General features: G+C 54.1%; 1 protein-coding gene across 1 annotated transcript in view; it reads left to right on the top strand.

Moving 5' to 3' along the window:
- The first annotated feature begins 975 nt into the window (after window positions 1-975).
- The window catches only part of NT5DC2 (5'-nucleotidase domain containing 2), a 103927-nt gene continuing 86642 nt past the window's right edge, over window positions 976-18260 (top strand). The window contains exon 1 of the mRNA XM_069209452.1: window positions 976-1364. Coding sequence (XP_069065553.1) covers window positions 1112-1364 — 253 coding nt within the window. The 5' untranslated portion in view covers window positions 976-1111. The remainder of the gene's footprint in view (window positions 1365-18260) is intronic.

Here is an 18260-nt window from a genome sequence, read left to right as displayed (position 1 = left end):
TCCATGTTTATTTAAACAGAAAATTAACAACGTTTTACTGCTAAGTTTACGCTGTCTGTGGCTGAAAGGAAAGGAGCGTTGTACCTCTTGTAGTGTGAAGCTGAAAGGAGGGACAGGCAGCCAAAGAAGAAATAATCAAGCCTTCTCAGAAGGGCGCCTGCTTCCTGAAGCTGCATATCAGTGCCTGCTGTTGCTTCATCAGCAAATCTAAAGTCTTCTTGGGAGGCACAAGGCTTTAGCTGATGGAGTCATTTGAAGTTTTTGGGTGACACAGAGGAAAGTGCAGGACTGGTGATGGACTGCACTCTCGAACAGTCTCTGCACTTCTTTAAATGCACTTCGACCACTGATCTGCAAGTTTATAAGAACCACAGTGCAGACACAAAACCTTTGCAAGGATGGTGCTATGAATCCTAAGTTGTTTTCTGCAGGCTCTGATTGGGTCATATTAAAAACACAAAAAATAAAAAAACAACGATATTGCAATTAATAAAACCAGATCGGCACACACGAGTTAATTGGCAAAGGAGCTGTGTGTGGCTCCTTTTAAGATTAGTCCTTCTTCTATCTCATTGCCTCTGGTCCCAGACACAAAGACCTGACACAGCACACGTACTGGCGTAAACAAGGGGGCGCGGCCTGCACTCCGGGGCGTGGCCACAGGGCGTGGCAAGCCAATGAAAACAAACACCTCGGACAAAAGCGTGTCTCATCGCTATGTCCTTTTTCCCGCTTGCCTGTCAAAGGAGATCGCCCAATCCAGCGATTCGAGGTCGCCCTTCTTGTTTTCTATTGGCTGAGGGCGAAGTGTTTTGGAATGCGGGCTGCGAGCCTCGGTCTGGCGCCCCTCCTGTTGTCAAGGCTAGCTGGATGGGAGGTTGGCTAGAGCTCTGCGACGGGCGGGGCGTCTGGAAGAAAGAGGGCGTGGTTAGATCCCGAGGGTGGGCGAAAGCTCTGTCCCGGCGCGAGCTGCTCACAGTCGAGTTCCATCTAGCGTCCGCAGTGGTAGCGCGAGGCGACTGCAAGCTGCGCGCGTGGTGACTGTAAGCGCGAGCGGTCCCACGTCCTCCTCCACGCGGGTTGTCTCGCGCCCTCCGCCCAATCAGCGGCCATGGCCGGCGGCGCCCTCGCGCTCGGGAGGCTCGCGCTGCGCGTCGGCGCGCGCCGGGCCGCCGCGGCCTCCTACGGCACGGCCAGCGGGGCCGAGGGTTCCCCGTGCGGGGCGGGCGCGGCCGGTGCCCCCGCCCAGTCACCCCACGGCAGCGGCCGCAGCTTCTCCTCGGCGGCCCCGGCCCCCTTCCCGTCCCAGGAGGGCAAGAACTTCATGTGGGCGCGGTACAACGAGATGAAGCGCCTGGTGCAAGGTGAGCCCCCCCTGGGTGACTCTGGAGGGGGGAGGAGGGGTCTGCCAGGGCGAGGACACCCCCCGTCCTTGGCTTGGGGGGGTACGTCTGGTGGAGAGGAGGGGCGAGGCTTCATCCAGCCATTCATCCATGGGGGGCGGTGGGTGTTGGCTTAGATCTGGCCAGCAGACGCTGTATGATTATAACTTTGCCGCATTTGCCTCCTAATCCGTCGTCTGCCGCATGACCTGCAGATTTTGACAGCAAAAAAAATAGTTTTTAGCTCCAGCGGTTCAAAAGTTACTGAAAAACGGAGCGACACGTGTTGCTGCGCGGCGGAGGCCTCTGCACAGGTGGCCGGTCACGCGTCCGTTTATTGCTGTGTTTGGGTCTTAAACTGATAAGAAGCACTGAATGCCCAATCGGTGTCAGTGTGTAAAAAAGACAAACTATTGTTCGCTGCCGTCATAAAATGCGCAGCTTTACGCCGCATGACTCTCCCTGCTTGCCTCGTCGATCCTGCCGCATGACTTGGCTTTTCTTGCCTCCTGGTTTAGTCAGTCCTGCTGCGTTATCCGGCCCTCTCCTGGCGCATAAGTCCAGGGCCCTGGTTGCATGAAAGGAGGGCCAGGGACCGCCTGTGATTTCGTCCCCTAGTTGGAAGGGAGGGACCCTGCGGTGCATATGGTGGTGGCTGCTGGCGGGTGAGTCTCGGGGGGAGGGCAGGGACTCTCAGATCCTGAAGTGGGGAGGTTAGCAGCAGGGCAAGGATCTGCTCTGGGGCGTGCTTTCTTCATTGGTTTTGGCGATAGAGGGGGTCGCCTCGGTGCCCATTAATGAAATCAGCAGGGCAGGCGGTGCTTCTGGGGTGAGGGGGCCCTCTGTGACAGCTGTAGAGGGTGTAGACACCACAGAAAGGTTTGTAAGACATAGCAGCGGGTGAGGGCCCTGCTCTGACCGACCCGGATCTCAGGGTGTGGGGAACACGACACCTGCATGTTGTTATCTGTCATGCAGGCCGTGCATCCTGTTGGTACAACCTACATTGGTCTGCATCCTGCATTTATACACCCTTTACCGGCCACCACTCTCGATCCAGAGTGACCTGAGCATCTACTGGTATACGTACCCCCGCACCTTTCTACAGGTCTTCATTCATACCCTTCGCTGAACGTTAGAAGTTGGGCCCTCCTCGACTCCCAATATGAGACCATTGTCACTTGGATGAACTCGCGTCAAGATCTGTGGTGCTCCTCCCCCAGCGGGTGACATTACCTCTCTTACTGTGTGAGCACGTGTGGTTCCCTAGGCGTGATAGTCCACACTCTTGTGCGTTACTTGACTAGTTCCTTCGCTGCTGCAGTCAGAGCCTCCCTTACCTCTGCGTTATCCACATTGAGTCTGGGTTGAGGGGGTGTATCTTGAGATTATGGGCCACAGTTCAGTCACCTCCACTGATGACATCTAAATTGTGCCTTGTAGAGATCTAAACTGAGCTGTGGTGAAATTGTGATTAACAGGGGAGCATTACGTGAGGGAGATAGGTGTCATCATTATTACATCACTCATTAGTAATGACTGGCCATGGGCTGCAATGTTTTTGGAAATGCCTAGACAGTGCATGTGCTCTCTCTTCGAGACCTTGTGTTTTCTGGAGACCACCCATTGGTTGGTTTCATTGTCTCTCTCATTTGCTTGTTTGTTAGTGATCAGCTGCTGTAGACTTTTTCCCTCTGCATTTTTGTCAGCCCTGTGGGGGAAGTATGCATGACTTGTGTCCTTCTACTGCTCATTCTTGTGTTTAAGCACTCTTCTAGCGTATTTTTCCAACCTACATCGTGTACTTATTGCTTCCACTCTGTCTTCCTGCCTACATCCATCACCTCCCCTTCTGTTCCAAAAAAACAAGCATTTGCAATGCAACGGGTGTCGCATTTCTCCGAGTTAGAGCTATTGGCAGTTGTTAACTCCCAAACCAGGCTTTTCTTGCCTCATTAAATGGAGAAAAAAAACGAGCCTGATTGTGCTGCTAAACAAGTGAGATCGCGCTGCAAAAAAAGAGAAAAAGTAGTCCACAAACCGGATGGAAAACAGCGGCCCCGTATATTTTCAGTACTTGGTCGCTGCGCTCGAGGAGAGCTAACCACTGGTAAAGGAATTACTTATGCATGCCTTCCACTAATGAAAGCAAGCAGATTTTAAAAGGCAAGCCCACAAACCAATGAAAGACATTGATGTGACATGGGTGGGGCTCCGAGCCCTTTTCTAACCACTACAGCGTCTCGCAAGAATGCTCGACCCTAAAAAGAGCTGTGACTTGGACACTGCTGTCTGCATCATTATGCTCACCCCGCTCTGCCCTCTGTGTTGCTTCCCCCCCCCCCCCCCCCTTTGAAAAACAAAGACTATGCGACTTATAGTGCTGGTTGTGTCGGTTTTATTGATTATTATATTTACTTTCAGCTGCTGCAGAGCTTGGCAAAAAATGTTGAAATACTTAATACCTTGTGCTTGTGTGATCTGCTTTGTTTTTAGACAGCTGTTACCAGCCTCCTAAATCAAAATAACTGAAGTGTGTGTGTTTATATCTATCTTTAGCCTTGGTTCAGCCCACTTCATCCATTTACGCATTTCACTGTGAATGACAGCACTAGGTTGACAAACGTGCACATCGCCTAATAAGGGGTGCACTCTAGTGTCGAGTCTAAAGGATAAATGCTTTATTTATTTCTGTTCCGCATCAGTTTGTTTTTTGTCATCTGTTTAACCTGTTTTCAGGCGGCAGCGATTCAAAGCCAACAGTACCTTTTCTTCTTGTTAATTTGATTCATGCTTCCCTTTGATGTGACTAAAAAGGTTTCTCTATGTGTTGTTAATGCTCTCGCCTGCTGGCAAGCACCTGTGCTGTTCACTCACGAGTATAAGCAGTGGTTAATTCTCTGAGTTAGTGCACATTTATGGCAGCATGACATATTTTCCATTATTTGGCATCTACGTGCAACATCCCAAAAAACTAACCATTGCATAATCTTTCTAAGGTCATCTCAGTTTGCTTTGACCGTGCTGATTTTATTGATTAAAATAAGACTTCTGTGATACGAAGACATTTCAAAAATGGATAATTCATGGCCACCCGGACAAATGACTGACGTTTTTTTTTGGGGGGCAGGGTTTGGGATTTTATTATAGGGCCCGCAGTAACCTCAATGATCGCCTTTGATCAGAAGGGCGTCCCTATCAAGTTTGTGGACCCCACCCCCCCCCCCCCCCCCTCCCCCAAGAAAACAAAGAAAACCACAAATACTGACTCGGGGCAGCTTTGGGTCGTCTTCTCCGATTCTGTGCAGGTGATTTTTAGGTCTGGCTTGAGAGTCCAGCTGTTGCTGTACATGTGTGCTCAACAGAAAGAGCTTTAAGAAGCTCTGCTGAGCGCGCCTTTGGTCCTGCCCACATGTGGAGCACAGCTCCTGATTGGGCAGAATTTGATTGCTTCCGCTGAAGCAGTGTTTGCATTCAACGCTTTGCCTTATGGGAATGCTTATTCTCAATACAGCTGGACTGTGTTGGATGTGGTCCCACAAGACACATTCAGCTAAAAATTGCAATGAAGACAGAAGGCCTGACGTGTTTGTGAAAATCATACTTAAAAGAGGAAAGGCGTTAAGGGGTCGATTGTTCCGACTGTATTACGTCGTTCTCACTGTTCTATCACTTGGAAGCTTACACATTACCCTGCAGGCGAAAGTTATGGGCGAGTTGGGCCCTCGGGTAGAAAACATTGTGCTGCTGATCCCTGTACCAGTCCTTTTAGGATTGGGAGGGGGGGGGGGGGGAGTTGTGTAGTTTCTTATTTTATAGCTATCATATAACAGATTCTAGACAGGTGTATTTTTTTTTTTTGTCATAATCCTTGGTATGCCCACTACAGAAAGTGTATTGTGTTGTCAACTGCGGTGCTATAGATATTTGTATGTCTATAACGGTATGTTTTATGGTTGCCAGTTTAAGCTCCATTCTGCTGGCATATGTTGGTTATGGTGACAATCCATGTTAAAGGCTTTAGGCCTTAATGGTCCACCTGGAATAGTTGTGTCCGATTGCATGGGGGTGATCTGTTCAGTATAATAGTTGCCTAACTTGCCTATTGTTACAGTCGTTCGGCTTTTATGGGTGAATGTTTGCGAGAAAGGTGTATTGTTACATTAACTTTAGTAGGCTCTGGTTTGATGTTGAGTACCCCCTTCAACCTGGCAGTGTAATATTTCTTGCGAGATCTTCAGAAGCCTGGCAGGCTTAGTTGTCTGCTTGGATCTTGTAATCAAAAACATTCATTAAAAATATTTACTTACTGAAGGAAACATTGTTTGAAGATACCCATGGTTTGGTGGAAACCGCAAAAGCTCTGGAATTCATCAGTTATGGTTTGCCACCTACATAGCCACAGTACACTGGTCAGGGCTTCAGCCAGGCCCTGCTGTCACAGCCCCTTAGCTGTGAGGGTTGTTTGCTGCATGGCCTGCCGGGCCTTGCACTGAGCTTTATTAGCTGGCTGCCAACTTCATGCAGATTCATCAACCTGCCACAGAATGACTAGTGAATGAACTGTATTGACCCTGTTCATCTCTTTCAGAAAGCTGACCCATTGAATTGTCCGCAGAGTTTTGTGTGGTTTCATCAAACCATGCAAGTTGTTTACCGTGAACACTTTTTTGGCGCGCATATTGAAGTCGGCCTCTCCTTAGATGGAGCTGCGTGAAATTATTAAAACCAAGAGTCTGTGAACTCTTCCTATGCCAAAGGTCTCGCAGATCCACCTAGGATTTGTCACAGCGTCAACTTTATAAGAAGATGGATGCTTTTTACCCTTCTTTCCTTTCCCTCCATAAATATTCGTCAAATGGTGCCAAAGTCATAAGAAAATCATATGGTGTTAAAGCTGCCAAAATATACGAGTGTTAACCTCTAGTATCTCTCCCATCGACGGTATTAGTAACATTTACACGAGGTGTACTCATGGGTCAGACACGCCAGCTAGACGTCCTTGCCCTTCGGCCAATAGTATTAGTGTGATCCACGTGGGCACAGCTGCATTATAAAAGGGGTGCGTGTCAATGCCAGGGGTCCTGGGCCAGTCCGTAAGTTTCCCCTTTTATAGGGGCCCTTTAATTTATTTCCTCCAACTTCCTTTTGATTTACAACTTACTACAGCTGCCTGAAGTGGTAATGAGCCTTTTGTTTGACGCTCTCCTTATCTTAGCAGTGCACTCCCCGCGGCCTGGTGACCTCTCAGCCAGGTCACAGGTGGCTTTTACATTGTGTATGAGTGGTCAACACACCGAGTTCTTAACATGGCGGCCATGCTGGAACTCTAAAAGCGTGCAGACTTTCTTTAATACCCCTGCAAGATGTGCTCTCCCCGCGGCCTGTGACCTCTCAGCCAGGTGTCTACCATGGATTGGTATTTTGCATAGTGTATGAGTGGTCAGCACACCGAGCTCTTAACATGGCGGCCATGCTGGAACAAAAGCGTGCAGACTTTCTTTAATACGCCTGCAAGATGGCGCCACTCTACGGTTTAATTTTATTTTTTACTGACACCTTATTCTGCCGTGCTAGGTAGAAACATTTTTCTTTCTACTACATTTCTTTCGTGTTGCATATTTGGTGAGTGTATTTATTGTGCTTTTGTAGATGGTTGAATGCATGCATGAATGAATAGGTGCAACGATGAGTCGCAGTGAGTACATATATGATTTATTGAGCGCCTGAACCATCTATAACTAAAGAGTGACTCATTTATAAGCCAGATATATATTGCATTGCCAGTGTTTGTTTGGTAGTGTGTGTGGTCCCATTCCCTATTGGAAGTTCTTACTAAGAAGCCTGGCAGTTCCCCGGGTGCCAGCATTTAAAAGCTCTTCACTGCATTAGACGTCAGGGTGTGGTTGAGGACCTGGCAGCGCCCTGGGTGCTGCTGCACGGTAGAGTGCCCAGCGGTGCCTCGTGGGTCTTCCCGTCTGCTCTACAGTGGCCCGCGGTGCCTCCTGCGTTGTCTGTGGTAGCAACTCCCAGGAGAGAGCCCGGCATTGCCTTGGGTGCCAGCCTTCCTGAGAGAGCCCGGCATTGCCTTGGGTGCCAGCCTTCCTGAGAGAGCCCGGCATTGCCTTGGGTGCCAGCCTTCCTGGGAGAGCCCGGCATTGCCTTGGGTGCCAGCCTTCCTGGGAGAGCCCGGCATTGCCTTGGGTGCCAGCCTTCCTGAGAGAGCCCGGCATTGCCTCGGGTGCCAGCCTTCCTGAGAGAGCCCGGCATTGCCTCGGGTGCCAGCCTTCCTGAGAGAGCCCGGCATTGCCTCGGGTGCCAGCCTTCCTGAGAGAGCCCGGCATTGCCTCGGGTGCCAGCCTTCCAGAGAGAGCCTCCTGCCTTGCCTTAGGTGAGGTGTCTCAGCCCGGCATTGCCTCGGGTGGCAGCCTTCCTGAGAGCGCCATGCATTGCCTCGGGTGCCAGCTTTCATGAGAGCGCCATGCATTGCCTCGGGTGCCAGCATGCCTCAGAGCCATGCATTGCCTCGGGTGCCAGCCTGCCTCAGAGCCATGCATTGCCTCGGGTGCCAGCCTGCCTCAGAGCCATGCATTGCCTCGGGTGCCAGCCTGCCTGAGGGAGCCATGCATTGCCTCGGGTGCCAGCCTGCCGGAGAGAGCCTCCTGCATTGCCTCGGGTGCCTCAGCCCGGCATTGCCTTGGGTGCCAGCCTTCCTGAGAGCCCCCTGCATTGCCTTGGGTGCCAGCCTTCCCGAGAGAGCCTCCTGCATTGCCTCGGGTGCCTCAGCCCGGCATTGCCTTGGGTGCCAGTCTGCCTGAGAGAGCCCGGCATTGCCTTGGGTGCCGGTCTGCCTGAGAGAGCCCGGCATTGCCTTGGGTGCCGGTCTGCCTGAGAGAGCCCGGCATTGCCTTGGGTGCCGGTCTGCCTGAGAGAGCCCGGCATTGCCTTGGGTGCCGGTCTGCCTGAGAGAGCCCGGCATTGCCTTGGGTGCCGGTCTGCCTGAGAGAGCCCGGCATTGCCTTGGGTGCCGGTCTGCCTGAGAGAGCCCGGCATTGCCTTGGGTGCCGGTCTGCCTGAGAGAGCCCGGCATTGCCTTGGGTGCCGGCCTGTCTGAGAGAGCCCGGCATTGCCTTGGGTGCCGGCCTGTCTGAGAGAGCCCGGCATTGCCTTGGGTGCCGGCCTGTCTGAGAGAGCCCTGCATTGCCTCGGGTGCCGGCCTTCCTTAAAAAGCCCTGCATTGCCTCGGGTGCCGGCCTTCCTTAAAAAGCCCTGCATTGCCTCGGGTGCCGGCCTTCCTTAAAAAGCCCTGCATTGCCTCGGGTGCCGGCCTTCCTTAAAAAGCCCTGCATTGCTTCGGGTGCCGGCCTTCCTTAAAAAGCCCTGCATTGCTTCGGGTGCCGGCCTTCCTTAAAAAGCCCTGCATTGCTTCGGGTGCCGGCCTTCCTTAAAAAGCCCTGCATTGCTTAGGGTGCCAGCCTTACTTAAAAAGCCCTGCATTGCTTCGGGTGCCAGCCTTCCTTAAAATGCCCTGCATTGCTTCGGGTGCCAGCCTTCCCGAGAGAGAGCCTCCTGCATTGCTTCGGGTGCCAGCCTTCCTGGGAGAGCCCGGCGTTGCCTCGGGTGCCAGCCTTCCTGGGAGAGCCCGGCGTTGCCTCGGGTGCCAGCCTTCCTGAGAGCGCCATGCGTTGCCTCGGGTGCCAGCCTTCACGAGAGAACCCCCCTGCATTGCTTAAGGGGCATTGCCTCGGGTGCCAGCCTTCCTGGGAGAGCCCGGCATTGCCTTGGGTGCCAGCCTTCCTGGGAGAGCCCGGCATTGCCTTGGGTGCCAGCCTTCCTGAGAGAGCCCGGCATTGCCTCGGGTGCCAGCCTTCCTGAGAGAGCCCGGCATTGCCTCGGGTGCCAGCCTTCCTCAGAGCCCTGCATTGCTTCGGGTGCCAGCCTTCCAGAGAGAGCCTCCTGCCTTGCCTTAGGTGAGGTGTCTCAGCCCGGCATTGCCTCGGGTGGCAGCCTTCCTGAGAGCGCCATGCATTGCCTCGGGTGCCAGTCTGCCTGAGAGAGCCATGCATTGCCTCGGGTGCCAGCATGCCTCAGAGCCATGCATTGCCTTGGGTGCCGGCCTGCCTGAGAGAGCCCGGCATTGCCTTGGGTGCCGGCCTGCCTGAGAGAGCCCGGCATTGCCTTGGGTGCCGGCCTGCCTGAGAGAGCCCGGCATTGCCTTGGGTGCCGGCCTGCCTGAGAGAGCCTGGCATTGCCTCGGGTGCCGGCCTTCCTTAAAAAGCCCTGCATTGCTTCGGGTGCCGGCCTTCCTTAAAAAGCCCTGCATTGCCTCGGGTGCCAGCCTTCCCGAGAGAGAGCCTCCTGCATTGCCTCGGGTGCCAGCCTTCCCGAGAGAGAGCCTCCTGCATTGCCTCGGGTGCCAGCCTTCCCGAGAGAGAGCCTCCTGCATTGCCTCGGGTGCCAGCCTTCCCGAGAGAGAGCCTCCTGCATTGCCTCGGGTGCCAGCCTTCCTGGGAGAGCCCGGCATTGCCTCGGGTGCCAGCCTTCCTGGGAGAGCCCGGCATTGCCTCGGGTGCCAGCCTTCCTGGGAGAGCCCGGCGTTGCCTCGGGTGCCAGCCTTCCTGAGAGCGCCATGCGTTGCCTCGGGTGCCAGCCTTCACGAGAGAACCCCCCTGCATTGCTTAAGGGGATCAGCCTTCCTGGGAGAGCCCGGCATTGCCTTGGGTGCCGGCCTGCCTGAGAGAGCCCGGCATTGCCTTGGGTGCCGGCCTGCCTGAGAGAGCCCGGCATTGCCTTGGGTGCCGGCCTGCCTGAGAGAGCCCGGCATTGCCTCGGGTGCCGGCCTTCCTTAAAAAGCCCTGCATTGCTTCGGGTGCCGGCCTTCCTTAAAAAGCCCTGCATTGCCTCGGGTGCCAGCCTTCCCGAGAGAGAGCCTCCTGCATTGCCTCGGGTGCCAGCCTTCCCGAGAGAGAGCCTCCTGCATTGCCTCGGGTGCCAGCCTTCCCGAGAGAGAGCCTCCTGCATTGCCTCGGGTGCCAGCCTTCCTGGGAGAGCCCGGCATTGCCTCGGGTGCCAGCCTTCCTGGGAGAGCCCGGCGTTGCCTCGGGTGCCAGCCTTCCTGGGAGAGCCCGGCGTTGCCTCGGGTGCCAGCCTTCCTGAGAGCGCCATGCGTTGCCTCGGGTGCCAGCCTTCACGAGAGAACCCCCCTGCATTGCTTAAGGGGATCAGCCTTCCTGAGAGAGCCCGGCATTGCCTCGGGTGACAGATCCTCGTGTGGGTTGTCTGCCAGTCCTACACTGTCTCAGTGCCGGTGTGGGACCCCGCACTGCATCGGAGCGCCTCTGGTGCCATCCTTGGCGACCGCCCAGGGGCTCGGGCTGCCTCCCGGAGACAGCTCGGTGTCCCTGTGCCTTGCGCTGTGTAATGTGCTTTGTGGTGTCTCGCTTGGCCTCGAGGCGCGTGATGGATTTATTCTGGCTGAGCATGACCTTGGCGCTTTGCAGCTCGTGTTTGCAGATCCGAGGCCCGTGTCGAGCTCGGAAGCGTTCAGGGGGTCTGACGGCCTCTGTTTTGGTCAAGAGCGGCCTCTCCCACATCTAGAGCCCCCACCCCACTCTGCCTCTGGTGGCTGGCACCCACAGATGGGCCGAGCGCGCCCTGCAGCCGTCCGCTGCCCCTCCAAGCGCTTTGCTTCTTGGGGCAGGTGGGAAAGGACTGGGTGCGCTGCAGAGCGTCTCATTCTTAAGATGGACTCATTCTCCCTCAGTGAAGGAGTGCACCCATCAAACCTAACCCGAGCGATGCAGTAATATCTCGGGGTATCATGCCGAGGTCCCCTGTAGAGCAGCCTCCCTTGCCTGGACACACACTGCCAGTGCTGTGTGTTTGTTGTCGCCCCAAATGGACAGAGTGCGCCCAGGCCTGCTCGCCGTGCCACGGGACCCCAGCTAAACCTCACAGGCCTCATGAGGGTGAAACCTGCCTGGGGGTGCTTGTGCACGCTTCCTTGGGGAGGGAGCGGAGGCTGGGGTGCTGATGTGCATACGGCTGGTGTGTGGTGGCACCGTCAGCGAAAAGCGCCATGGGTTGGAAATGCTACCCAGAGGATTGCCAGTGGCCAATGCTTGGTGACGAGTGAGTCTTCCTTGTGGGCTGATGCAGTGTTACATCCACTCCCTTTGTCCACGACTTATCTAGAGCGACACTCGCTGTTTGTAACGTTTTCAGCTCGTGTTCATTATCTGATTACATTGCGTTCCTTCCCAGAAGTCCGTGTTACAGTCTCCAAATCTTAGACCGTGCACATTCTCAAGCTATCAGCCTGCAATCAACTAATGTCTCCGAGGTTCACGAGTCCTGGGCAAAAGCTTCGCCTCTTCCACAGATCTCCCAGCTCCTTTTCGTATTATCAAATCTTACTTTCAACCAATATATAAACATGCATCGTATCCTGCGAGGCGAGGCCAGGGGTGTGCAGCTGGGGCAGCCCTGTCCCGAGTGAGGCCATCCACTTCCGGTGACCCCCACAATGGCTTCACGCCCTGGGGTGGATCGGTGCCGGGGACGTGTCTCACAGGCCTCTGTCGCCAGGGCTGCTTTCCTAACCTCTCCTCTCCCAAAGACACAGGCCCAGTGGAGGAGTTGTTTGCACGTTCCCGAGTGGTGTGGAGCGCCTCGATTGTCTCTGTGTGCTGATGGACGATTAGAAGGCGCTAGTGCTTTCACGGAATAAAGGCAAACACTGCGCTCGCCCACCTGCCTGGCATGTGTTGCTCCTTCGTGTGAGCCCAGCGTAGGAGTGGACCATGGTGAGGCTTTGCATTGCGCTCATACCTGTGTAGCCTTGACCCCCCTCACCCCCCGCATGACTCACCAAGCATGTAGTCTCTGCCAGCCCTGCGGCAAGCCTCCGAGGCGCATCCCCTGTTTCCTATTGTGCTTTTAGGCAGATTTATCCAAAAACTAGATTAACTGTTGCTTTGCTCGTACAAACACCTGCGAGCAGCTTGAGGTCCAATGTCTTGTATTTTTCTGCATGAAGAGGCACCGGTTCATAGACATTCTTTGCCAAGAGACCATTGTTGTATGAGTACATGTGACGACCCTGACTGCAGTGAGGCTGCGAAGACTCTGGCCAGTGGAAAGGCGAAGGGGTCTGCTTGATGTTGTGATCGCCTGGACTTCACTCGCAGCCGGAAGTGGAAACCCTTTCTGAGGTTAGACTGAGGGTAAAATACAGCCCAGTCCACAGAGAGCTCTCCTGAGGTTTGACTCTTTAAGGAACCATACAGCCCTGTCCAATAAGCGCTCTGAGTTTAGACTCTGAGGTAAGGTAAATCCCAGTCCAAGAAGAACTTTCTGAGGTAAGGTACAGCCCTGTCCAAAAGAGTTTTCCGAGGTGAAGTACAGCTCAGCCCAAAAAGCTGTTTGAGATGTTACTCCGAGGTAAGTTACAGCCCAGTCTAAGAAGCACTCTGAGGTTTCCTCTTTGAGGAATCGTACAGCCATGCCCAGAAAGCTCTTTCTGGGTTTGGACTCTTTCTGAGGTAAGGTACATTCCTGTCCAAGTTGGTGCAGTGCCACCAGAAACCATGAGGCACTGGATAAGAGACTCTTGACAACCACTTTTTCGCATTGATGGAAGCAAAGACCTGGAACTGTGACCTCAAAAATACTGAATTCTGACCTGCTTTTCACCGAAGGCTGCCCTGGTACTGGATAGCAGCGGTTTATACAGAGACTTCAGTTTTTCTGGTGCTGGACCAGGAATGGGTGGCTAGTTGGAAGTGGCGGTGTACTGAAGCAAAGGTGAGGAGGTGGCGGTGTACGGAAGCAAAGGTGGCTTGATGGTGGTGTACTGAAGCAAAGGTGAGGAGGTGGCGGTGTACTGAAGCAAAGGTGGCTTGGGGAACGTAGCAGTGTACTGAAGCAAAGGTGGCTGAGTGTCTGTACTGAAACAAAGTCGGCAGTGTACTGAAGCAAAGGTGGCTAGATGAATGTGGCAGTGTACTGAAGCAAAGGTGGCTCGGTTGTACTGGCAGTGTACTGAAGCAAATGTGACTGGGTGGCAGTGTACTGAAACAAAGGCGGCTGGTGGTGAGGTGGCAGCATACTGAAGTAAAGGTGGCTGGCGGGGAGGTGGCAGTGTACTAAAGTGAAGGCGGGGAGGTGGCAGTGTATTGAAGTGAGGGCGGGGAGGTGGCAGTGTATTGAAGTGAGGGCGGGGAGGTGGCAGTGTATTGAAGTGAGGGCGGGGAGGTGGCAGTGTATTGAAGTGAGGGCGGGGAGGTGGCAGTGTATTGAAGTGAAGGTTACCATGGCCTTAAGTCACAAGCATGACACACCATGCCTCCACAGGCGCTTGACCAGTTGTCCAAGCCAGGTAGACGTGTCTTTACCTGGGGGCCTGCTTTGTGGCACCCCTGTTCCACCTTCACTTCATTACACTGCTGCTTCCACCTCCCCGCCTTTTGCTTCTGTAGTACGCTTCCACCTCCCCGCCTTTTGCTTCTGTAGTACGCTTCCACCTCCCCGCCTTTGCTTCCGTAGTACGCTTCCACCTCCCCGCCTTTGCTTCCGTAGTACGCTTCCACCTCCCTGCCTTTGCTTCCGTAGTACGCTTCCACCTCCCCGCCTTTGCTTCCGTAGTACGCTTCCACCTCCCCGCCTTTGCTTCCGTAGTACGCTTCCACCTCCCCGCCTTTGCTTCCGTAGTACGCTTCCACCTCCCCGCCTTTGCTTCCGTAGTACGCTTCCACCTCCCCGCCTTTGCTTCCGTAGTACGCTTCCACCTCCCCGCCTTTGCTTCCGTAGTACGCTTCCACCTCCCCGCCTTTGCTTCCGTAGTACGCTTCCACCTCCCCGCCTTTGCGTCCGTAGTACGCTTCCACCTCCCCGCCTTCACTTCAGTACGCTTCCACGCTCACCCAGCCACCTTTGCTTAAGTACAGGCACCCAGTCACATTTGGCCAAATGCCATTCTCTTGGTGCCCCCCACCACCTAGAGCATGATCGCACCCGGTGCTCGCCGCCCTGTAAACCTGGCCCAGGGTTTTGAGGCTAACCCGTGGCTGGTGGCACCGAGGCTGGCACTGCCGCCGCCACAGAAGTTAGCAGGCTGTTGGACTGTTTTTAGCTGCTGTTTTCTGCTGATCAGCTGCTGTTTTGCCGCTCCTATAGAACAGAAGTGACACGTAAGGCTGTTTTTTATAGCCGAGTGGGCCTCGTCGCCGGTTGGTGGGCTCTGTGCTAGATTGTACCCAGTATAGGCACTGGCCTGTGCCCTCGGGTTCAGTAAGTGGTTGGGGCGGAGTGAGGCTCAGGGGTGTCGGTGGGCTGGGGGATGCGGGGGTCCTATGTAGTGGACTTTGCCGAGTCTGGGAGGTGCAGGCATGGCTTTGTGTGCAACAAATTGTGCAGGGCATGGTGCTGGGCGACGGAGGACTAATAATGAGGCCGATCTAGGGCGGATGGGGGGGGGGGGATGCATGCCAGGGGCTGAGCGGCGACCATTTGCTAAGGATTGACTGACGTGGTGAAATCGTTATGTGTGGCCGTGGCGTGGGGGGGCGTGCAGGCTCTCGGCCCCAGCATCCATTTGTGTTGGCGCCCCTCCGCTGAGTACGTGCCTGGAGGCAGGTATGCAGCGCTGCGTGCCAGCTCTCACCCCCAGGCTGAAGTCAGATCCTGCTCCCAGATACTCATGTGAAAAGGAAGGTATTTGTAATGCAGAAGGGCTCCCCGCCTGCGGAGGTGCCCAGGGCAGGACAGGTGTGTCCCTTCCCTGGCACCTGCTAGGGTACAGCGTGAGACGGGGGCCTTAAAGCCCTCCAGTGTGGGACCTTCAGGAACACATTAGCAGCCGGGCACTCTCCTCCCACGCCCACATGTAGGGAGCCCCTGAATGTTACAGGCTCCGCAGTAGGTATCAATTGGCCAACCAGGGATGTGCAGCTTTCATTCCTTTGGAAGCCCTCAGTGCAGATGGACAGGTCTGCGAGTAGATGTCAGTGACCGCAATGGTGGTCCGGTTATTGATGTGGAGAATGTGCAGCTTACATTGGTCAGGACATGGTGGACCTGACCCCTATAACCCTTTGGAAGCCCTCAGTGCAGATGGACAGGTCTGCAGGGCGTCAGTGGCCGCAGTGGTGGTCCGGTTAGTCCTCACGGCGCTGTTGATAGACTGCCAGACGTGGCACATTCAGTGGACAGGTGGGAGCACCTCCAAGCCCAGCTTCATATGGACTTGTGGAGACCCAAGGCGGACTCTTTGGTGACGAAACACAGAAGCACATGAGAAATTTACCAAACCCAGCAATACCAAGCTGCCATGACCAGGTTGGCCTGCTCATAATGAGTGTTTTCCGTGACCCTCTTGTGTGTGGACAGTACTCGCCTGTGAGGTATAAACTGCAGGTCCTAGTGGCTAAGGGTGCTGCGTGGACACACTGTCTCATTAGGCTGGTGGTCCTGTGTGGACAGGCTTGACTCACTAGTAAGGGAGAGGCTGGTGGTCCTGCTTGGACACACTGGACTCGCTAGTAAGGGACAGGCTGCTGGTCCTGTGTAGACACACTGGGCTCGCTAGTAAGGGACAGGCTGCTGGTCCTGTGTGGACACACTGGGCTCACTAGTGAGGGACAGGCTGCTGGTCCTGTGTGGACACACTGGCCTCACTAGTATGGGACAGGCTGCTGGTCCTGTGTGGACACACTGGCCTCACTAGTAAGGGACAGGCTGGTGGTCCTGTGTGGACACACTGGGCTCACTAGTAAGGGACAGGCTGGTGGTCCTGTGTAGGCACACTGTAACTCGCTCGTAAGGGACAGGTCAAAGTTCCTTGTGGCTGTGGGCTGCCATTATGTGTCCTTAGCTGCAGCCTGTGTATGACGTAGTGTGAGGAAGAGGGGGGCTCATTCTGTCCTGGGGTGGCTCTCATCACCAGGTGGGCAGATTGCAGTGGTTGGAATCTGGGACCTTTATCTTGGAGTGATGGGCAGCGGGCACGCAGGGACAGCACGAGGGTGAAGTTTGAGTCATGAGTGCTGGAGACAGGTCTGACCTGTGGGTATCCCTAGCTGTCCTCTTTATGGGCAGGTTACTTGGTGTGACACAGCGCGAGAAGACAGGCTGTAGGCCCTCACGACAACTCTTGGCAGATAGACTCGTTTTGTCTAACCTTTTCCTCTTCCAGCCTGAAATTCCGTAATTTGGGACTGGTCGGTAGACTTCTTTCTCGCCCAGGACAGGAAACCAAAAATCTGTCCTGGTGAAAAATGTTCAAAGCAGCCCCACACTGGTGAAGGTCACGATTAGAATGGTGAATGCTTGGGGCCATGGAAGCCCATCTTATTTAAAAACGAGCCCCAAGCCTGCATCCTACTGGAAAAATGCCAGAGTGGGAGAAGGCCAGTCTAACCTTACAAGTGGACAGTGGGTGGTCACTATGTGTACCTGTCTGATCTGCCTCCATGAACGATGCTCCCCATACACGTTCAGTGCCATCCTTGACACTTTTTATTTAATCGGAGTAGAGTTGTGACATTTCCCTATTGGGCAGTCCTGTTGGCACAGAGGTCTAATGCCCTCGTTGATGCTGGCCTTCGAAACCATGCCTCCTGTTAGCAGGGGCTCCCGTGGCACCCGGGGATTCTGCCTACCTTGCAGTGTTTGGGTGTCATGGTGCAATGGCTGTCGGTGACTGGCGCTTGTGCCAGAGGGCTGGGCCTGTTGATGTTTCTGTTCCCTAAGATAGCGGTCCTGAACCGAGTCCAGACCTGCCTGGGGGTGATAAGGGCCCAGTGACGTGTTGCTATCTAAGCTGAAGTTGTAATTTCCATGACATGACTTGTGTCTGTAGTTGTCTGATGGCCTCAAACCTGACTTTCAGTAAAAGGGAGGAAGGCCTGGAAGTGTTTCTGCAGCTGGTGTAGGCCTCTCTCTCTCCCATTCCAATGTAAAACCAAACTGATTAACCTGGCCTCATTGCAGCAGTATTGCCTGCTTAATTATCTGTTCGCTAGTGCTGAGGCACAACCCAACCGAGGCACATGATGGCATCCAAAATGAGGCCCGGCCTGGTATAGTACTGCCTCTGCTCAGATTGGAGAATTGAGGGTCAAAACCAGCCTCTAACATGAAGGCTTCATATAAGATGCAGCCCAGCCTTTCATGTAAGAACTGTACTTGGGCCACTGTATGGGTTCTGCCGCACCCATCCCACCCCTTTTCGTGCTGAGGCAGAAAGCGCTGATCTTAATGGTGTGTTTCTAGTAGATATGAGGTAGTGGGGAGGCACCCTGAGGACAGTGTAAGGGCCGACTTTACATATCCTGGAGTGGTGTTGGTTTCTATTTTTGATTAGTGGTCATTGAATTGTATATTCCTTTTGGAGTTTGTTTTTTTTTTTTTTTTTTTTTACTTGGTAGCCAAGTCAAACTTTCTCACAATTTAAAACACTGCAACACATCTTCCTGTGACCAGGATTCCCTCAAGGTTCAAGCTACCATCCCTCTTGTCCTGTGTAAAACTGGATTATGCTAATGGCCTGTTTAGCAGCTCACCTTTGTCAACTATGACAAGATTAGACAATCACAATGCTGCTGCTAGATTCCTACTACATATAAAGCCACAGGCATACCTCGCCCTTGCTTTGGAGCCCTACTCTGGTACCAGTCGCCATAAGATCCACTTTCAGGCTGATTTGTATCACAAACACAGCAATACATGGCAAAGTGCCACTCTACATCAGGAAGAAAATCAACAAAACCTACAACAAAGAACCTGGGCTCAGGAATGGCTTCTGTCCTCAAAATTCCTATATACAAGTAAAGGCGATTGGTGGAACATTGTTCTTTTTAAGCATCCAGACCATGGAAC

This window comes from Pleurodeles waltl, chromosome 10, assembly GCF_031143425.1.
Source record: "Pleurodeles waltl isolate 20211129_DDA chromosome 10, aPleWal1.hap1.20221129, whole genome shotgun sequence".
NCBI classification, from domain to species: domain Eukaryota; kingdom Metazoa; phylum Chordata; class Amphibia; order Caudata; family Salamandridae; genus Pleurodeles; species Pleurodeles waltl.
The sequence above is the reverse complement of the archived record's forward strand: the minus strand, read 5'-3'. Positions and strand labels throughout refer to the sequence as shown.